At 36.6% G+C, this 14,623-nt stretch overlaps 1 protein-coding gene across 7 annotated transcripts in view; it reads right to left on the bottom strand.

Annotated features, from left to right (window-relative positions):
• The window catches only part of VWA5A (von Willebrand factor A domain containing 5A), a 30,759-nt gene that overhangs the window by 2,786 nt on the left and 13,350 nt on the right, over positions 1-14,623 (bottom strand). For 6 of the 7 annotated variants that reach the window (XM_033098156.1, XM_033098158.1, XM_033098155.1 and 3 more), the window contains 6 exons: positions 10,226-10,340; positions 9,346-9,510; positions 8,974-9,074; positions 8,407-8,654; positions 4,951-5,091; positions 2,910-3,040 (listed from right to left, as the gene is read on the bottom strand). In XM_033098156.1, coding sequence (XP_032954047.1) covers positions 2,910-3,040; positions 4,951-5,091; positions 8,407-8,654; positions 8,974-9,074; positions 9,346-9,510; positions 10,226-10,340 — 901 coding nt within the window. Of the gene's footprint in view, positions 1-2,909; positions 3,041-4,765; positions 4,898-4,950; positions 5,092-8,406; positions 8,655-8,973; positions 9,075-9,345; positions 9,511-10,225; positions 10,341-14,623 lie in introns of all 7 variants that reach the window. The other variant, XM_033098151.1, reaches the window with a different exon arrangement.

Here is a 14,623-nt window from a genome sequence, read left to right on the forward strand (position 1 = left end):
AGACTCCTAAAACACCCCCAACAAGGATTAGCCAGCTGTGATAACAGAAACCCATGCATAGTTGCTTTATATTTTATAAAGTATCTTTACGTGTTTTTTTTAGTTGAACCCTCATCAAAACAAATCAAAAAAAAGAGGAATTATTAATAACCATAGTTTTAAGAGAGAAAACTGATTCATACAAAAGTGAAATAATTTGTCCAAAGTTAGCCTTCTAGCAAACGACAGAGCTAGCACTGGAGGCCAAATATTGATTCAAGTCATACTGCTCAACAGAAAAGTCTCAGCCATAGAACAGAAAATGGGCTCCCATGAGTTTTCACCCACAGCTCCCAACTCCAGTTTTTAGGGACAGCGGATCAAGAGAAATTCTTTTACATCATGACCTTTAAAATTTGAAAAAAAGCTCTCATGTCCTCTGAGTAGTCTTGTTTCAGGTAAAACTTCTCAGTTCCTTTAATTCTTCCTTAAGAGTACTACTTATGTTAAAGCAGTTGGAAACCCCATGTTTGTTCTCCTAGTCTAGAAACAAATATCAGTGATTTTTGAAATATATCTCCTTAAATGTCATACCTGGTGGTAAATGTACTTATGAAATTTTATGACCCCAGCCCAAAAATATATAATGCATATAATGCATATAATGTCAGCTTTTCTGACAATGCTATAGCCCTCCACTAATCATGTTTTGAACATGTGATTAGTACTAAGTTTGTGGTTACCTAAAATCTCTGATTTTCATGTGCAATAGCTCTTAATTCATTTTGCTTCTTCCTTCTACTTGTATAGTTGAGAATTTAGAATGAAAAACAGTATTTTTATTTTTACTAAATTTTGTCATTGAAAATTTCAAGTTATTTTTCAAGGATTTTGAGGATCCTAATTTTCTTGTCTAATACTGTATCTCCCAGTTTTGTCATACACAAATAGGAAAGCATTGGTCAACATTTTCATCTAAATATTTATTGAAAATATGAACCTCCAGAGAATTCACAGCCTGGTGGGTCTAGAAATCTGTTTTAAATTTGAATAAATTCATTATTCAGTGCTATGAGTTTTCAGCTAGTTTATACTCAGTCCATATACTCATCATTAAGAAAAATTCAAATTCCTTATTGAAATTCAGATACATCAGGGCTCTTAATTCCCTTGATTTATTGGCACAGTTACCATGTCAAAGAAGAAAATGTTAGTCTGACATGTCTTATTCTGAATGAAGCCAAGTTAGAACTTCATGATCTTTATATCTTCTTTTAATTGCTTATAAATTAATTATGTTAATTAATTAAATTAATAAATTGTTTATAAATTATTCTTTTAATTATTGGTTCTAGAAGAGTATTTTTCAATAGTAATATAGTGCTAAACACACATATAATTTTAAGTATACTAGAGGCCACCTGTAAAAATGTAAAAATAGGGGCCGGCCCGGTGCCTCAGGCGGTTGGAGCTCCATGCTCCTAACTCCGAAGGCTGCTGGTTCGATTGCCACATGGACCAGTGGGCTCTCAACCACAAGGTTGCCAGTTCAACTCCTCCAGTCCCGCAAGAGATGGTGGGCTCCGCCCCCTGCAACTAAGATTGAACACGGCACCTTGAGCTGCGCTGTCGCTGAGCTCCCAGATGGCTCAGTTGGTTGGAGCACGTCCTCTCAACCACAAAGTTGCCGGTTCGACTCCTGCAAGGGATGGTGTGGTGCGCTCCCTGCAACTAGCAATGGCAACCAGACCTGGAGCTGAGCTGCACCTTCCACAACTAAGACTGAAAAGACAACAACTTGAAGCTGAATGGCACCCTCCGCAACTAAGACTGACACACTGTTCCCCCAATAAAGTCCTGTTCCCCTTCCCCAATAAAGAAAAAAAAAAAAAAAACATGTAAAAATAAGGAGGTACAATTGTTTTACTAATATATTTTATTTAACCTAATATATTTAAAATGTCATTTTAACATATAATCAATATAAAATAATTATTAACGAAATATTTTACATTCTTTAAAATCAGTATGTATTTCATAATTACAGCACACTTCAATTCAATTAAGAATTTTGTTCCTCATTTCCATTAGCCATATTTTAAGAGCTCAATAGCCACATGTGACTAGTAGCTACTGTGTTGGACAATATAGTTATAGGCTACCTGATTTTATTTAATCACCATCCACATTTTGTAAATTCAGAATGACACTTGTCGTCCAGCCTTTTGGCATTTGTCTTATATTTAACAATATTTCATTTAGAAAATTTAGTAAGTTACCTTGAAATTCTGGAACATAATTTTTCCTCATCAACAGACTTGAACACATTTGAAATAACAAGGTAATCCCTATTAATATTTCACCTATCCTAACTGCAATAAAATTTTGCTAATTTCTGAACCACTTTCTTTAGCAAGAGGAACAATAATGTGGGTTCGGAAGACTGATAGTCCTAGGATTAAATCCAGCTCTGCCACTAACTGGTTAGGTCAACCCAGACACATTATTATACTTCTGTGAGCTTCAGTTTCCTCATCTATAAATGGCAATGTGAATAGGTTTACCTTATTTAATTGTTGTGATGAATAAATAAGATCATGAATGTTAAGTGCCTAGCACAGTGCCTGGCACAGACTAATTGTTCAATGAACACTAGTTATTATATGGGCAGGGAATGCAGTTAAAGCGGAAGAGAATTTTTTGCTTTTCCTTTGTCACCCATCAACTCAAAACTATTAACACCTTTTAGCTAGATCATTAGTTCCTTGTCCCTTCTGCTCTAACCTGCTTCAACTTCTATTTATTAGAAATCAATTTAGTCTATGGCCTTCTATATTCTCCTTCTTCAGGTGAGTCATGATTCACCCCAATTCTCTTTATGGACCCAACCTTTCAAAGATCCATACTCCAGTTTCTTCTCTGAATCTCACCTGGATAGGGAGTGCAGCCAGTATATCTTCCAAACTCATACCTAGAACCATGGCCAGACCTTCATTCAGATCCCAGGAACCATCTGCCTTTTGGAGGGAAATCAGCTGTACAAGATGATTATCTCCGAAGACTTCAGGGAAGAAAAAAGAAAGGGGATGAGAAATCAAGGAGCCCTGGCCCCATACCACACCTGAGTGCGAGAGGTCTCAATTCAGAGACAGGCTGCAGCAAGTGTGCAGAGCTAAGCAGATTCTACCAAGATCACCATTTCAGTCTTTCCCTTGGGAGACATGCATTTTCTCTGTGACACTGTAGGCCACCTGAGTGATGCAGTAGCACTAGAGGAGCTACACTTACAAAATTGAGCAACAACAGAAAGATATGAGGTACTAAAGAACCCACATGATGGTGCTGTTTAGTCTTATCCAGTCCTGTTTAAATAACCCTTAAAACTTTAGGTATATTAAAAAGATCTAGACAAATATAGCTTGAATTTTAATTATCAAAAATTTAAAAAGAAAACAGATAAAAAGGAAGCAGTCAGCAATCTATTTCAAATAGTCTACTGTCTAATGTCTAATCCTAGAAGTATAAAAATTGCTTGAAGACCATAGAATTTTTCATAGGAAGTATCTCACATCTGACTATCCATTATGAGATGATAAACTTAGAGCAATTTAGAAATTAGTAGGCAAGAAAAACTGTAACTAGAAAACAACAGTTCTACTCTAATGGAAAAAAAAAATCTGAGGCTGATTTTGAGAATCTGAGTTTGAATCTCAGCTCTGCTAACACTCAAAATGTAATAATTATTTAACCAATGGGAATCTCAGCCTTCTCTGTAAATTGGAGACAATAATGCCTGATGCATGAGAAAGAACATAAAGTATCTAGAAGGCCCATAATTGGCTCCCTACAAATAGTAGCTGCCAATTAATTCCCAAAAATCAGCAGCATAACACTGCTGGGTAATTTTTCTTTCTACTTTAGTGAGAGGATCCATAAGACAGAGATCTAGAGTGGGGGATATTCCAAGTCAATGCATAGTAGACCATCTCAGGGAACCAATACAAACTGAGAACCTACTCCATGGATTACGTTAAGAAGGTTCTCATGACAACCCTAGCAGGTGAATAGTGCAGCTGAGGGAACTACAGCTCTGAGAAGTGAAGTAATTTGCTTAAAACTCCACAGTAATTGGGCGTACAGACATCTGACTCCACCTTAGACCTTGAAGCCCTCTCTTTAATTAGCAGCCTAAGGAGAATAAGTAGACAATAAGTGGCAAAGGAGATGTTTAAACAATTAAACAATTGTACACCAAAAACTCTTGCTACAAAAAATGGAGAGATGAGAAAGAAATTACCTTTAAATCTATTTTAGTAGAAAAAGAACCCCTTAGTGGTGAAATGTATTTTGACTCAATTTGGAATGCAAGGCAATGACCAAGAACACCCTTTGGTGACAGAGAATGTCATCAGACAGCATCAGGAAGATCCGTCTTCAAACCCAACTTGAAAAAGAATGATCAGTGCAGCAGGGGCCCCAATAGCGGGCAGCTGAGTTCTGCAAGAGGAGGGCCCCAGCCTGTAGGCAAGGTTTGTGAACTGAGAAGGCAAAGGCGTTAGATTAACTAGGGCTCAACCCAGACTCCACTGGGGTAAGTTCCACATCCTATATTGTAGACTACTGGAGCTGGGCTGATTCTGGTAAATATAGGGACTGGACAAATTTCACCCTCTGCCTGATACGTTTCAAATAGATTACCTCCTGGGTAGAGAAAGCCGCAAGATAGCAGAGTGTTGAAGATTAGTTCTTCAGTCCTCATAGATCAGAGAACTGAGGTCCATCTCACCTGTATGGTGAGTTTCCAAGTTGGTGGTATTGGTGGAAGAATGAGCCCTTGCCATCTCAGGAGAGGTCTTTTTGAGAGACATGAATTTCTTCTTTGATCTATGATCACCAAGAGCTTGGTGTTTGTTTAGTCCTATATGTGTGACAAACATTGGTGAGAAAAAAAGTCCCTGGAAAGATGCTCACCTAGAGAATACAGGCTCTTGCTAATTGTGGACCTATGGGGATCATAACAATTTTGCTGGTATGACATGCTTGAGTAGTAAGAAGTGCTCCTCATGGGCCGAGACGCAGGAGGACGGTAGGAGGATGAGGCCTTTGTATAAGCTGAAAAACATCAGTACAGACACGGACACTGAGGCACCCTCTGCTCTCTGCCATAGGCAAAGAGCTCTGATAATTTGAGACACATATGTTCCTATGCACGTCAACCTCAGTTACCATCTTCATTGTTCATTTTTTCTTCTCCCATGAGCTCAACTCCTGCACACACTCTCGCCCGCTGAGCCCTTTCTATTGTGTCCTCTTGACACATGACAATGATCTTTTCTGCATCTTCAGTATCATTATAGGAGGCTTCTTCGAAATATTTGTTAACTTTAATTTTTCCTTCTAAAAAACTTTTCTCCCTCTATCCCTCTCAAATGGTGGTTATTCTAGTTACCATACCCCAAGTATGCAGGTTTGGGAGATACGGTTGGCAACCTCTTCAGTCCCAATTGCCACATCCATGTCGTTACTCCTCTACCCTCACCTGGGTTACCTTTCTCATATACTCACTGCTGTCAACTTCCAAACTCTTTGTCACTTTCTATCATTCACTGAAGTATCTAAAAACTAAATCAAAGACTTCCACTTCATTGCAAGGCCTGTTATCATATTCAAGAAATTAATCACCCACGGAGATAACCTATTCAATACCCTAATTCAAAGCTCCTTGATTTCCTCAAATTAAAGGGCTTCAGCCTCCATTCTACTTCAGCCACTCCCTCCCAAGACTGGATCTTGTTATTAAGCAGAATTGTTCCATCTGTAAAAAATAAATAAATTGAAGAAAAAAGTCTACTTTTAAAATACAGTATCTACTTTTTCCAGCTTTCTAACTCAGAGATTTCTATTTTACCTGGTCTTGGACCTTATCTGGACTTCTAAATTTTGTCTCCTGTTTTATCCTATATAAAAACTTCCTCTATCTTTACTCTTTTCCATTTAGCCTACCGTATTTTGCCGTGTATAATGTGTTCCCATGTATAATGCGCACCCACATTTTTGGCCCAAACTTTCAGGGAAAAAAATCTTTCGTTTCAATTTTTCAATTGAAACAAATTTTTACTTGTTTACATTTATGTGCTTGTTTTTTGTATTAGGAATTTTAGCATTTATTTTTTAACATATTATGGTACAAGAAATTTTATGTAACAAATAATTACAAAACACAAGAACAGATACAAGGTACAAGAAATTTTATGTACCTGTAACAAATTTACAATATTTACGCATCATAGATGGCCAAGAACTCTTCATCATTGCAAGTTCATCATAAGTTCAACAAAACCAATTATCATATTCCAGGGTATTAATTTGCATACGGATATCATCATTGATTTCCAGAGTTACACGTTTAACTCATAAGCATAAATAAATGAATTAAAAACATTGATATAGATACAGAATTAGCACTACCCATATACAAAGTGCATCCTTATTTTTCCCTCGCAAATTTGGGCAAAAAAGTGCACATTGTATACGACAAAATATGGTAAATCTCAGGTCCAACACTACCGCTCTATTATCAATATCTTCAATTCCATATCCCTAATTTCCTTTTTATCACACACACCTAGCAAAACCCTAACCTTGAAATTAAGCCAACACTCTACTCTCTTCTTTCTTATACCAAAGCTGCTGAGTACTGCTGAAATGTGTCACATAAACTGATTCCCTTTAGTAGTTTGGTGCCACTAAAAAAGTCAAGGTGGCAAAACTAAACCGGACCCTCAACACTCCTTGACAAATGCTCTGTTTCTCCCTGAGTATTTCACTCTCCAATTTTCCACAGGATTATTTCAAACCCTTGCCTAAGGTTCTCTCTTCTACCACTGTACTCTCAGATTCATTAGCTAATCTTGCTTCCGCTTTCACTAAAACTATAGAAAAACTATCAGACAGAAAGTCCAAAAACTTGCCTCTCAGCCTATGAACTAAAATCTAATACCATCACCTTTCCTCCACTTCCTGGCAATAGGGAGGAGAATGTACTAATACTTGTCCTACTAAACGCTAATCCCTCCACTGCTGTTCTACATCTCATCCTCTCTCACTTCCTCAAACACCCTTCTCAATTAACTCCCCTCTCAATATTGTCAACCCTCTCTAGAGGCACTTTCCTATTAGCATTACAACATCCTTAATTCTCTACCATTCCGAAATTTAAGAGGTATAAAACACACACACACACACACACACACACACACATAAACTTCAGCTCTACAACTTCTATAGATATCACTCTCTATTCCTTCCCCTTTTCAACATTTATAAAAAGAGTCTACACAAACTGTCCCTTATTTCCCACCTCTCATTTGCTCTTTAAGATTGTATAATACACTTTTTCCTGATCTTAGCTAGTGAAATTGTTCGTGATTAGATTAACAAGGACTTCTTTGATATTAACTCAAGACCCTTTCCAATTTTACTTTGACATCTCTGTAGTATCTGATACTTTGATAACTCCCTTTTTCATGTCTAATTTCTTTTTGTTTTAAATATGTACTCACTTCTTTCTTCATACTTCATTCCTTTTTATTATGGTTTGGGGAATCCACCCCTAGATTTTCAGTGTTTCAGTCTCATCCCTTTTTTCATCTCCCTTTATGCTTGCCCTCTGAATAATCTCATCCATTCTCATGACTGTAGTTATTACCTACATGCTAAATATTGCCAAATGTATATGTTCATCCCTGATCTCTCTTCTGAATATCAAATCCACCTATTTCCCTGTCCACTAGACATCTTCATATGGATATTCCATAAGAATCTAAAGTTCAAAATTCTCAAAAGTAATTCACCATTTTATCCCCTACATTTGCTTCTGTTCTTTTGTTAGTCTATTAACTAAATGATACCATCATCCACCCAGGTGCCCAACCAAAAATCTGGGCTATTCTTGAAGCCTGCCTCTAGAACATCATACATTTCCCGCCAGCCAGAGACCTACGCAGAGAATTTCTCCACCTGATCCCAATCCTCAAGCCCCTAATATCTATAATCAAGCTTGCTTGGTTTATGCCTGAGAGAGTCCCACCCATTTCCTAACACTACCAGGTTGTTCATCAGCCATTTGTGTAATCATTAATCATCTAATTATTAATAGGATGAATCAGCTTCAGATTTACACAGTGTAACTACTCAATGTTTATATGCACTTTCTGTTTTATTTTTCCTTAATCCCCCCCTTGAATTACTTTAAATCTCTTTGCCAATGGCATATATTCTAGTTCCCTAGAACAGAACAGTTTAATACCAGCTAGAAATCCTAGATGTAGAAGGAAAAAAAGAACCTTTCATAAACATGTCCTTTGAACAATGTGTTCAAATATCCAGGATTCCTTATTTTATGAGTCTGAATGGGTTAAAACTCACCACCTCCACGGGACATCGCAGCAGAAGCACACAATAGAATTGGCCTTGGAATGTCTCTACGAACCAGGGGGCCCTGAACTGGCTTGTTGAGATCCTTGTTGATGGCAATGAATGCTGTGTGGGAGCTTATGACTCCACACTCAATGCTGACTTTTAACACGTCTTTTTTATCATTTGCTGGAGTCTCCCTGAAGCCCATGTCCTTAGTCTGGAGAAAGGACTTGGCAGCAAGGCGGTGAATGGCAAGGCTAAAAGAAAAAAAAAAAATCCTGTGACTTAGGGAAAAGCACACATGCATCAGTTTCTCAGGGCCCTCAAAAATTAGGGGTGGCATGGGGAGGAAAAAGCCAGACAAGGGGAGAGGTAAAACCTGGGTGGCTTAAAACAAAAAAGGGATTTTTGGGAAATAATTGAGCCCAAAATTAAGAGCAGGAAACCAACCCCAAGGATTGCAGAGTCGAAAAGAAAGGAAAGAAAGGAAAGGAAAGGAAAGGAAAGGAAAGGAAAGGAAAGGAAAGGAAAGGAAAGGAAAGGAAAGGAAAGGACAAAAGAAAACTGAATTCTCACTTGGTATCAGTCTTGGGTTGTAGAGAAAATGTCACTTTATTCTCAAAATTCTTGCCCTGGAGGGTGTATTTGAGGCAAACTTCTCCTGTTGCCTCTGCTGGCTACAAATTAGAGAAGAGTAAAAATGATAGAATGGAGAGATCACCAAGAGAAATGTCAGCATTAGAGCAGCTCCCCAACCCAACATATTAAAATTTCAGACTGAAAACCAGGTAGCCCAGGCATGGGCATGATGGAGAAGGCGGTAGGCTGACTCTGTCTGGCAAATGCAATCTCTTGAGGAAATCCTACAAGCTTTAATGAAATTGTCCAGAGCAGAGTTCAGGGCAGCAGCTACTCTGACTAGAAGAACAAAAAAGAATAAAAACTCACCGGCATCATCCCAGTCAATTGGGCGTAGACGATTAACCTCTGACCTCTAAAGATGACAGTCTGTTCTGGGGAAAGCATTTTCGCAGAGAGACCAGGAGACAAATCCCAGCTCAAAGAAACATCCTCTACTACAGGCTGCAGAGAACGTTTCAGGGCCCTAAGAGCCTAATGGAAGGAAGAACAGAATAAGCACCAAAAATAATAATGGCAACAATAACTACTACTAACTGAATGTTTTTTATGCACAGGTGCTATGTGTCACAATACACGTTATGGCTATTCCTTAATACTATACTAGGAGGTGGGCATTATTACTTTTGCTTTACACATGAGGAGACCCTAGAGAAGTAGGGATCAGATAAGAAATGGTACCAACTGGAAAAGAGGAATTTATTAACATACCCAGAGGTGGAAGATGCCTTTCTTTGTGCATACTAATCAAATGGAGTATCAATTTACCACCTATTCCAATCTACCAGACATATTACAATTGTCCCTTCCTGTTTTCCTTGTATCAATTGCCTGAAGCATAGGATATAGTACCAAAAGAGGTCCTAAGACACACACCTAGAATGTCAATCATGACAATCAAAATTCTTAAAGTTTATCTTTCTGGTCTTAAACACAAAGCACTAACCTCTTCCAGCATTTCATCTCTGGATTTCCAAATACTAGGTCCAGATGCCATTTCTCCAGAAACTATAGAGGGCCCCTTTTACATAAGGTCAAAAGTAGCCCCACTAAATATAGAGCCCAAAGCCTTGGGGATAATAAAGAAAGAATCCTGGAGGCAAGTTGTTGCCTCTGTCTTGTAGCAGTGTACCCCCTGCTCCATATTTGCTCTGGATCACCACTTCTGGACACAAGGATCGTCCCTCACCTTGGACTGCATCCTCTCCTTGCCTGTGATAAATTCTGATGCACCCCCTGATACCCGGGCAATGCCTTTTATTAGGCTGGTGGAGGCTCCTTCTCCGATACCAAATGAGAAACATCTGCAATTGTAAAATAGAAGTGAGAGATAGGGACTAAGGTGTGAAATTATAAAATCAATACATAATAGTCAAAAATACATAATAGCTACCATTTATTGAGTATATTCTATATTTCAGGAGGCCATATGCCTTAAATTAATGATGCAATTTAATCATCACAAGACTCCTAGGAGGCAGGTTTATGCTTCATTTTGCAGGTAAGAAACAGAGGCACAAATAATTTTAGAACTCTGTCCAGGATCACATACTTTGAAATGGTAGAGATGGCGTTTGAGCACTGTTCTGTCTGACTATATGATCCCCTTGGCAAACGATTATATAGTATACTGATTCTAAAAGCAGAAAAAGGAAAATAATAGGACTACATCCTCATCAATTATTTTATAATCCAAAGAACGTGTTAATCAGAAAGTGGGAGAATTAAGAAAAAATTGACACTATCATCAGTGCTTGACTAACATTGTTCTGGAACCACATCTGCCCTGGCGAGGCTGGTCCTAGGGTGGGAAAGAGTGCCTTCTGCTCTTCTAACTAGAGAGTTCTCTCCCGCTTTAGTCCATGTACACCAAATAGCATTTAATTAGAATCTGGCTTCCCATTAAAACTGTCTATAAACAGAGAATATGTAGGTAATACTAATACAAGCATTTTTCCAAGACATGACAAGGATAGTTCTCATTGTAAATTAATTAATACACTGTTATTTTGGCTTATGAATCAGTCTCTTCCGAATTGGGTTAGTGTGAGTCATCATCCCCCAAATCTAGTGACATCAGCATCAGGATTAATGCTCTACACTTGTAAGGTTAAGAACCAGACATCTAATTATGGTGACCTAACTGTGATACTGTTCCCTAGAGATGACAGCCTGCCAGCATCTTGATATTATCACTTTTAAATTTCCAACATGATTTTTGAACTGTAACCTATGTTCTTTATGACTTATAAAGGGCTTTGATGTATATGTTTAAGAGGCTTTGGTTTTTGTTTGTATTTTCATATATTACATAAACTAAAGCTAAACAATGTTTTTGATGTCCAATTATGTGCCTAAAACTTATTTAAGTGCTTCATATGGATGATAATAATAAGGATAATAATTACCAAAATTTATACAGCATTTATTTTGTGTCAAGCACAGTTCCTAATGCTTTTCTTAGGTATACTCTTTTAACTCTCATGGTAAACCTATAAGGTAAATACTATTATTATCTCCATTTTCAAGTAAGGAAATTGAGGCTTGGAGAGTTTAGTTGATTTGTCCAAACAGCTAACAAACAGGGAAACTGGAACTTAAATAGATGACATCTGCCTTAAAGTATAATACCCTGAGAGTTCTGCTCACAGCAATGCTAGACTAAGTTGTTCCAAGCCAGTAGAGAGCTAGAAAAGCTGTACACAACATTTTAAATAATCTTTGAAATCATCAGAAGGTTACCAAGAATGTAATAATATCTGGGAGAGGAGGGAGCCAAGAGAGGTGAGCCTGGCATCTGATATCACTTTACCCCTTGAAGCAAGTGCCAAGTACAAAATGGATGACTGAAAGGGTGAAAAGCTAAGCAGTTTCAGATTTGGGCTTTCCAAAGAGAAGGTGCCCTGGTAGATACTCAGGTTTTTTTGTTTGTTTGTTTGTTTGTTTAATACAGCCTGTAGAACTACCCTAGAGGTAGAGGTGAATCTGAAATAAAACAGCCATTAAATGATTGAAGCTTATTAAACTAATTGGACTAAGATTATCTGCTTCTAGTCTAGCAAACTGTCAGAAGCAAAGAGTAAATCCTTTCAGAGTGAGGAAATCATCTAGAAGCTCAAAGAATTTCCACAATTTTTCACATAAAATATCTGGCAATTAACAAAGAAATAGAAAACACCCAAATATTGGGAAAATATACACTATACTTCTGAATAACATAGGCTTTAAAAAGAAATCATAATGATAATTTAAAATATTCTCAAGTGGATACCAATGAAAAATGATGTATACAAATTTAGGATTTGTAGTTCTAAATACATATATTAGAAAGGAAAAAGAAGTCTAAAAATCAACTATCTGAGCATCCATCTCCATATGTTAGAAAAAGAACAGCCAATAAACCCAAAAATTTAAAGGAAAGAAAGTAACAAAGACAAGAGCAAACATTATTTATACAGAAAACAATTATACAATAGAGAGGATCCACAAACTCAAAAATGTTGGTGTTTTGAAAAGATTATTTAAATTGACAAACATTTAGGCCAAGGGAAAAAATAGAGAAGGCACAAATAACCAATATCAGGAATGGAAAGAGAATAATACTCCGACCTATTATATAAAATTTAGTAACATCATAATGCACCATGAGAGAGAATTTCATGCAAAAAATTTTGAAAATTTAGATAAAATACACAAACTCCCATACAAATCAAGAATATATAAAAATATGAATAGTTCTATTGCAATTAAAGAGATTTCAAAACCTTCCCACAGAAAAGTCTCTTGGCAACATATAGCAAACATGAAAGAAAATCTTTCAGATAATAGAAAAACAGGCAACACTTCTCACTTCATTTTGTGATGCCAACAAAAAACTGATATCAAAACCCAACAAGAATATTATACAAAAAAAGTCAATATTTCCCATAGAAATAGATTTAAAAATCCTAAACAATTATTAGCCAACTGAATCAAAAAAACATATGAAAAAAGTTAATAGCTCACCACTAATTTGGGTTTATTTCAGAAATGCAAGATTGGTCTAACATGTAAGCACAGTCATTATAATTCACACATTACAAGAAAAAACAATAAAATCATACACATCTCAACAGATACGTAAAATAAATGCATTTGATGAAATTCAACAATGATTCATTATTTTTTTTAAAGAAAGGAAAAGAACTCTCAAAACAGAAATATAAGGAAAATTCCTTAATCTGATACAGGATGTCTACAAAAAGACCTATAGCAAACAATGACACTATTGATATAATGTTAAACATGTTCCCTCTGAAGTCCAAAATAAGATAAGGATATTAGCTATTACCACTTCTATTCAGCTTTGTACTAGAGGTTCTTTCCAGGGCAATATATAAAGGAAGAAAAATAAAGATATAAGGGCTGGAAAGGAAAAACTGACATTATTTGCAAACATGATTATCCATAGATAATCTACAAGAATCTATAAATATACTATTAGAATTAATATCTACATCAGGCAAGGTCATTGAATACAAGGTCAACATAAATTTAATAAGCTATCATAATCAATTTCTATGTAGAAATAAACATCTAGTAAGTAAAATGTTTAAAAATACTATTTAAAATAGCATCAAACACCTAAGGAAAAAAATCTAATGAAAACCTCATGAAGACCTCTACACAGAGAATTATAAAACATTGTAATTTATCTGATAAGGGGTTAATATCCAAAATTTATAAAGAACTCATGCAACTTAACACAAAAAAATCCTAACAATCCAATTCAAATTTGGGTAGAAGACCTAAATAGACATTTCTCCAAACAGGACATACACATGGCCAACAGACATAAGAAAAGATGCCCAATGTCACTAATCATTAAAGAAATGCAAATTAAAACCACAGAAATATCACCTCACACCTGCCAGGATGTTCATCATCAATACATCAGTGAGTATTGGCAAGGATGAGGAGAAAAGGGAATCCTCATGCACTGTTGGTTGCATTGCAAATTGGTGCAGCCACTATGGAAAACAGTATGGAGCTTCCTCAAAAAATTAAAAACAGAATTACCTTATGACCCAGCAATTCCACTTCTGAGTAGTTATCCAAAGAAATCCAAAACACTAATTCAAAAAGATAATATGCACTCCTATGTTCATTGCAGCACTATTTACAATAGCCAACATATGGAAGCAACTCAAGTGCCTGTCAATAGATGACTAGATAAAGAAGAGGTGATACATATATACAATGGAATATTACTCAGCCATAAAAAAGAATGAAATCTTACCATTTGCAACAACGTGGATGAACCTGGAAGGTATTATGCTAAGTGAAATAAGTCAGACAGAGAAGGACAAAACAGAAACAGACTCATAGATGCAGAGAACAAGCTGTTGGTTGCCAGATGGGAGGGGAAATGGGGGGACAGGGTGAAAAAGGTAAAAAGATTAAGAACTACAAGTTGGTAATTACAAAATAGTCATGGGGATACAAAGTAAAGCCTAAGGAATATAGTCAATAATATGATAATAACTACGTATAATGTCAGGTGGGTATTAGACTAGTCAGGGGGACTACTTCATAAATTATGTAAATG

Source organism: Rhinolophus ferrumequinum, chromosome 25, assembly GCF_004115265.2.
Source record: "Rhinolophus ferrumequinum isolate MPI-CBG mRhiFer1 chromosome 25, mRhiFer1_v1.p, whole genome shotgun sequence".
Taxonomy (NCBI): domain Eukaryota; kingdom Metazoa; phylum Chordata; class Mammalia; order Chiroptera; family Rhinolophidae; genus Rhinolophus; species Rhinolophus ferrumequinum.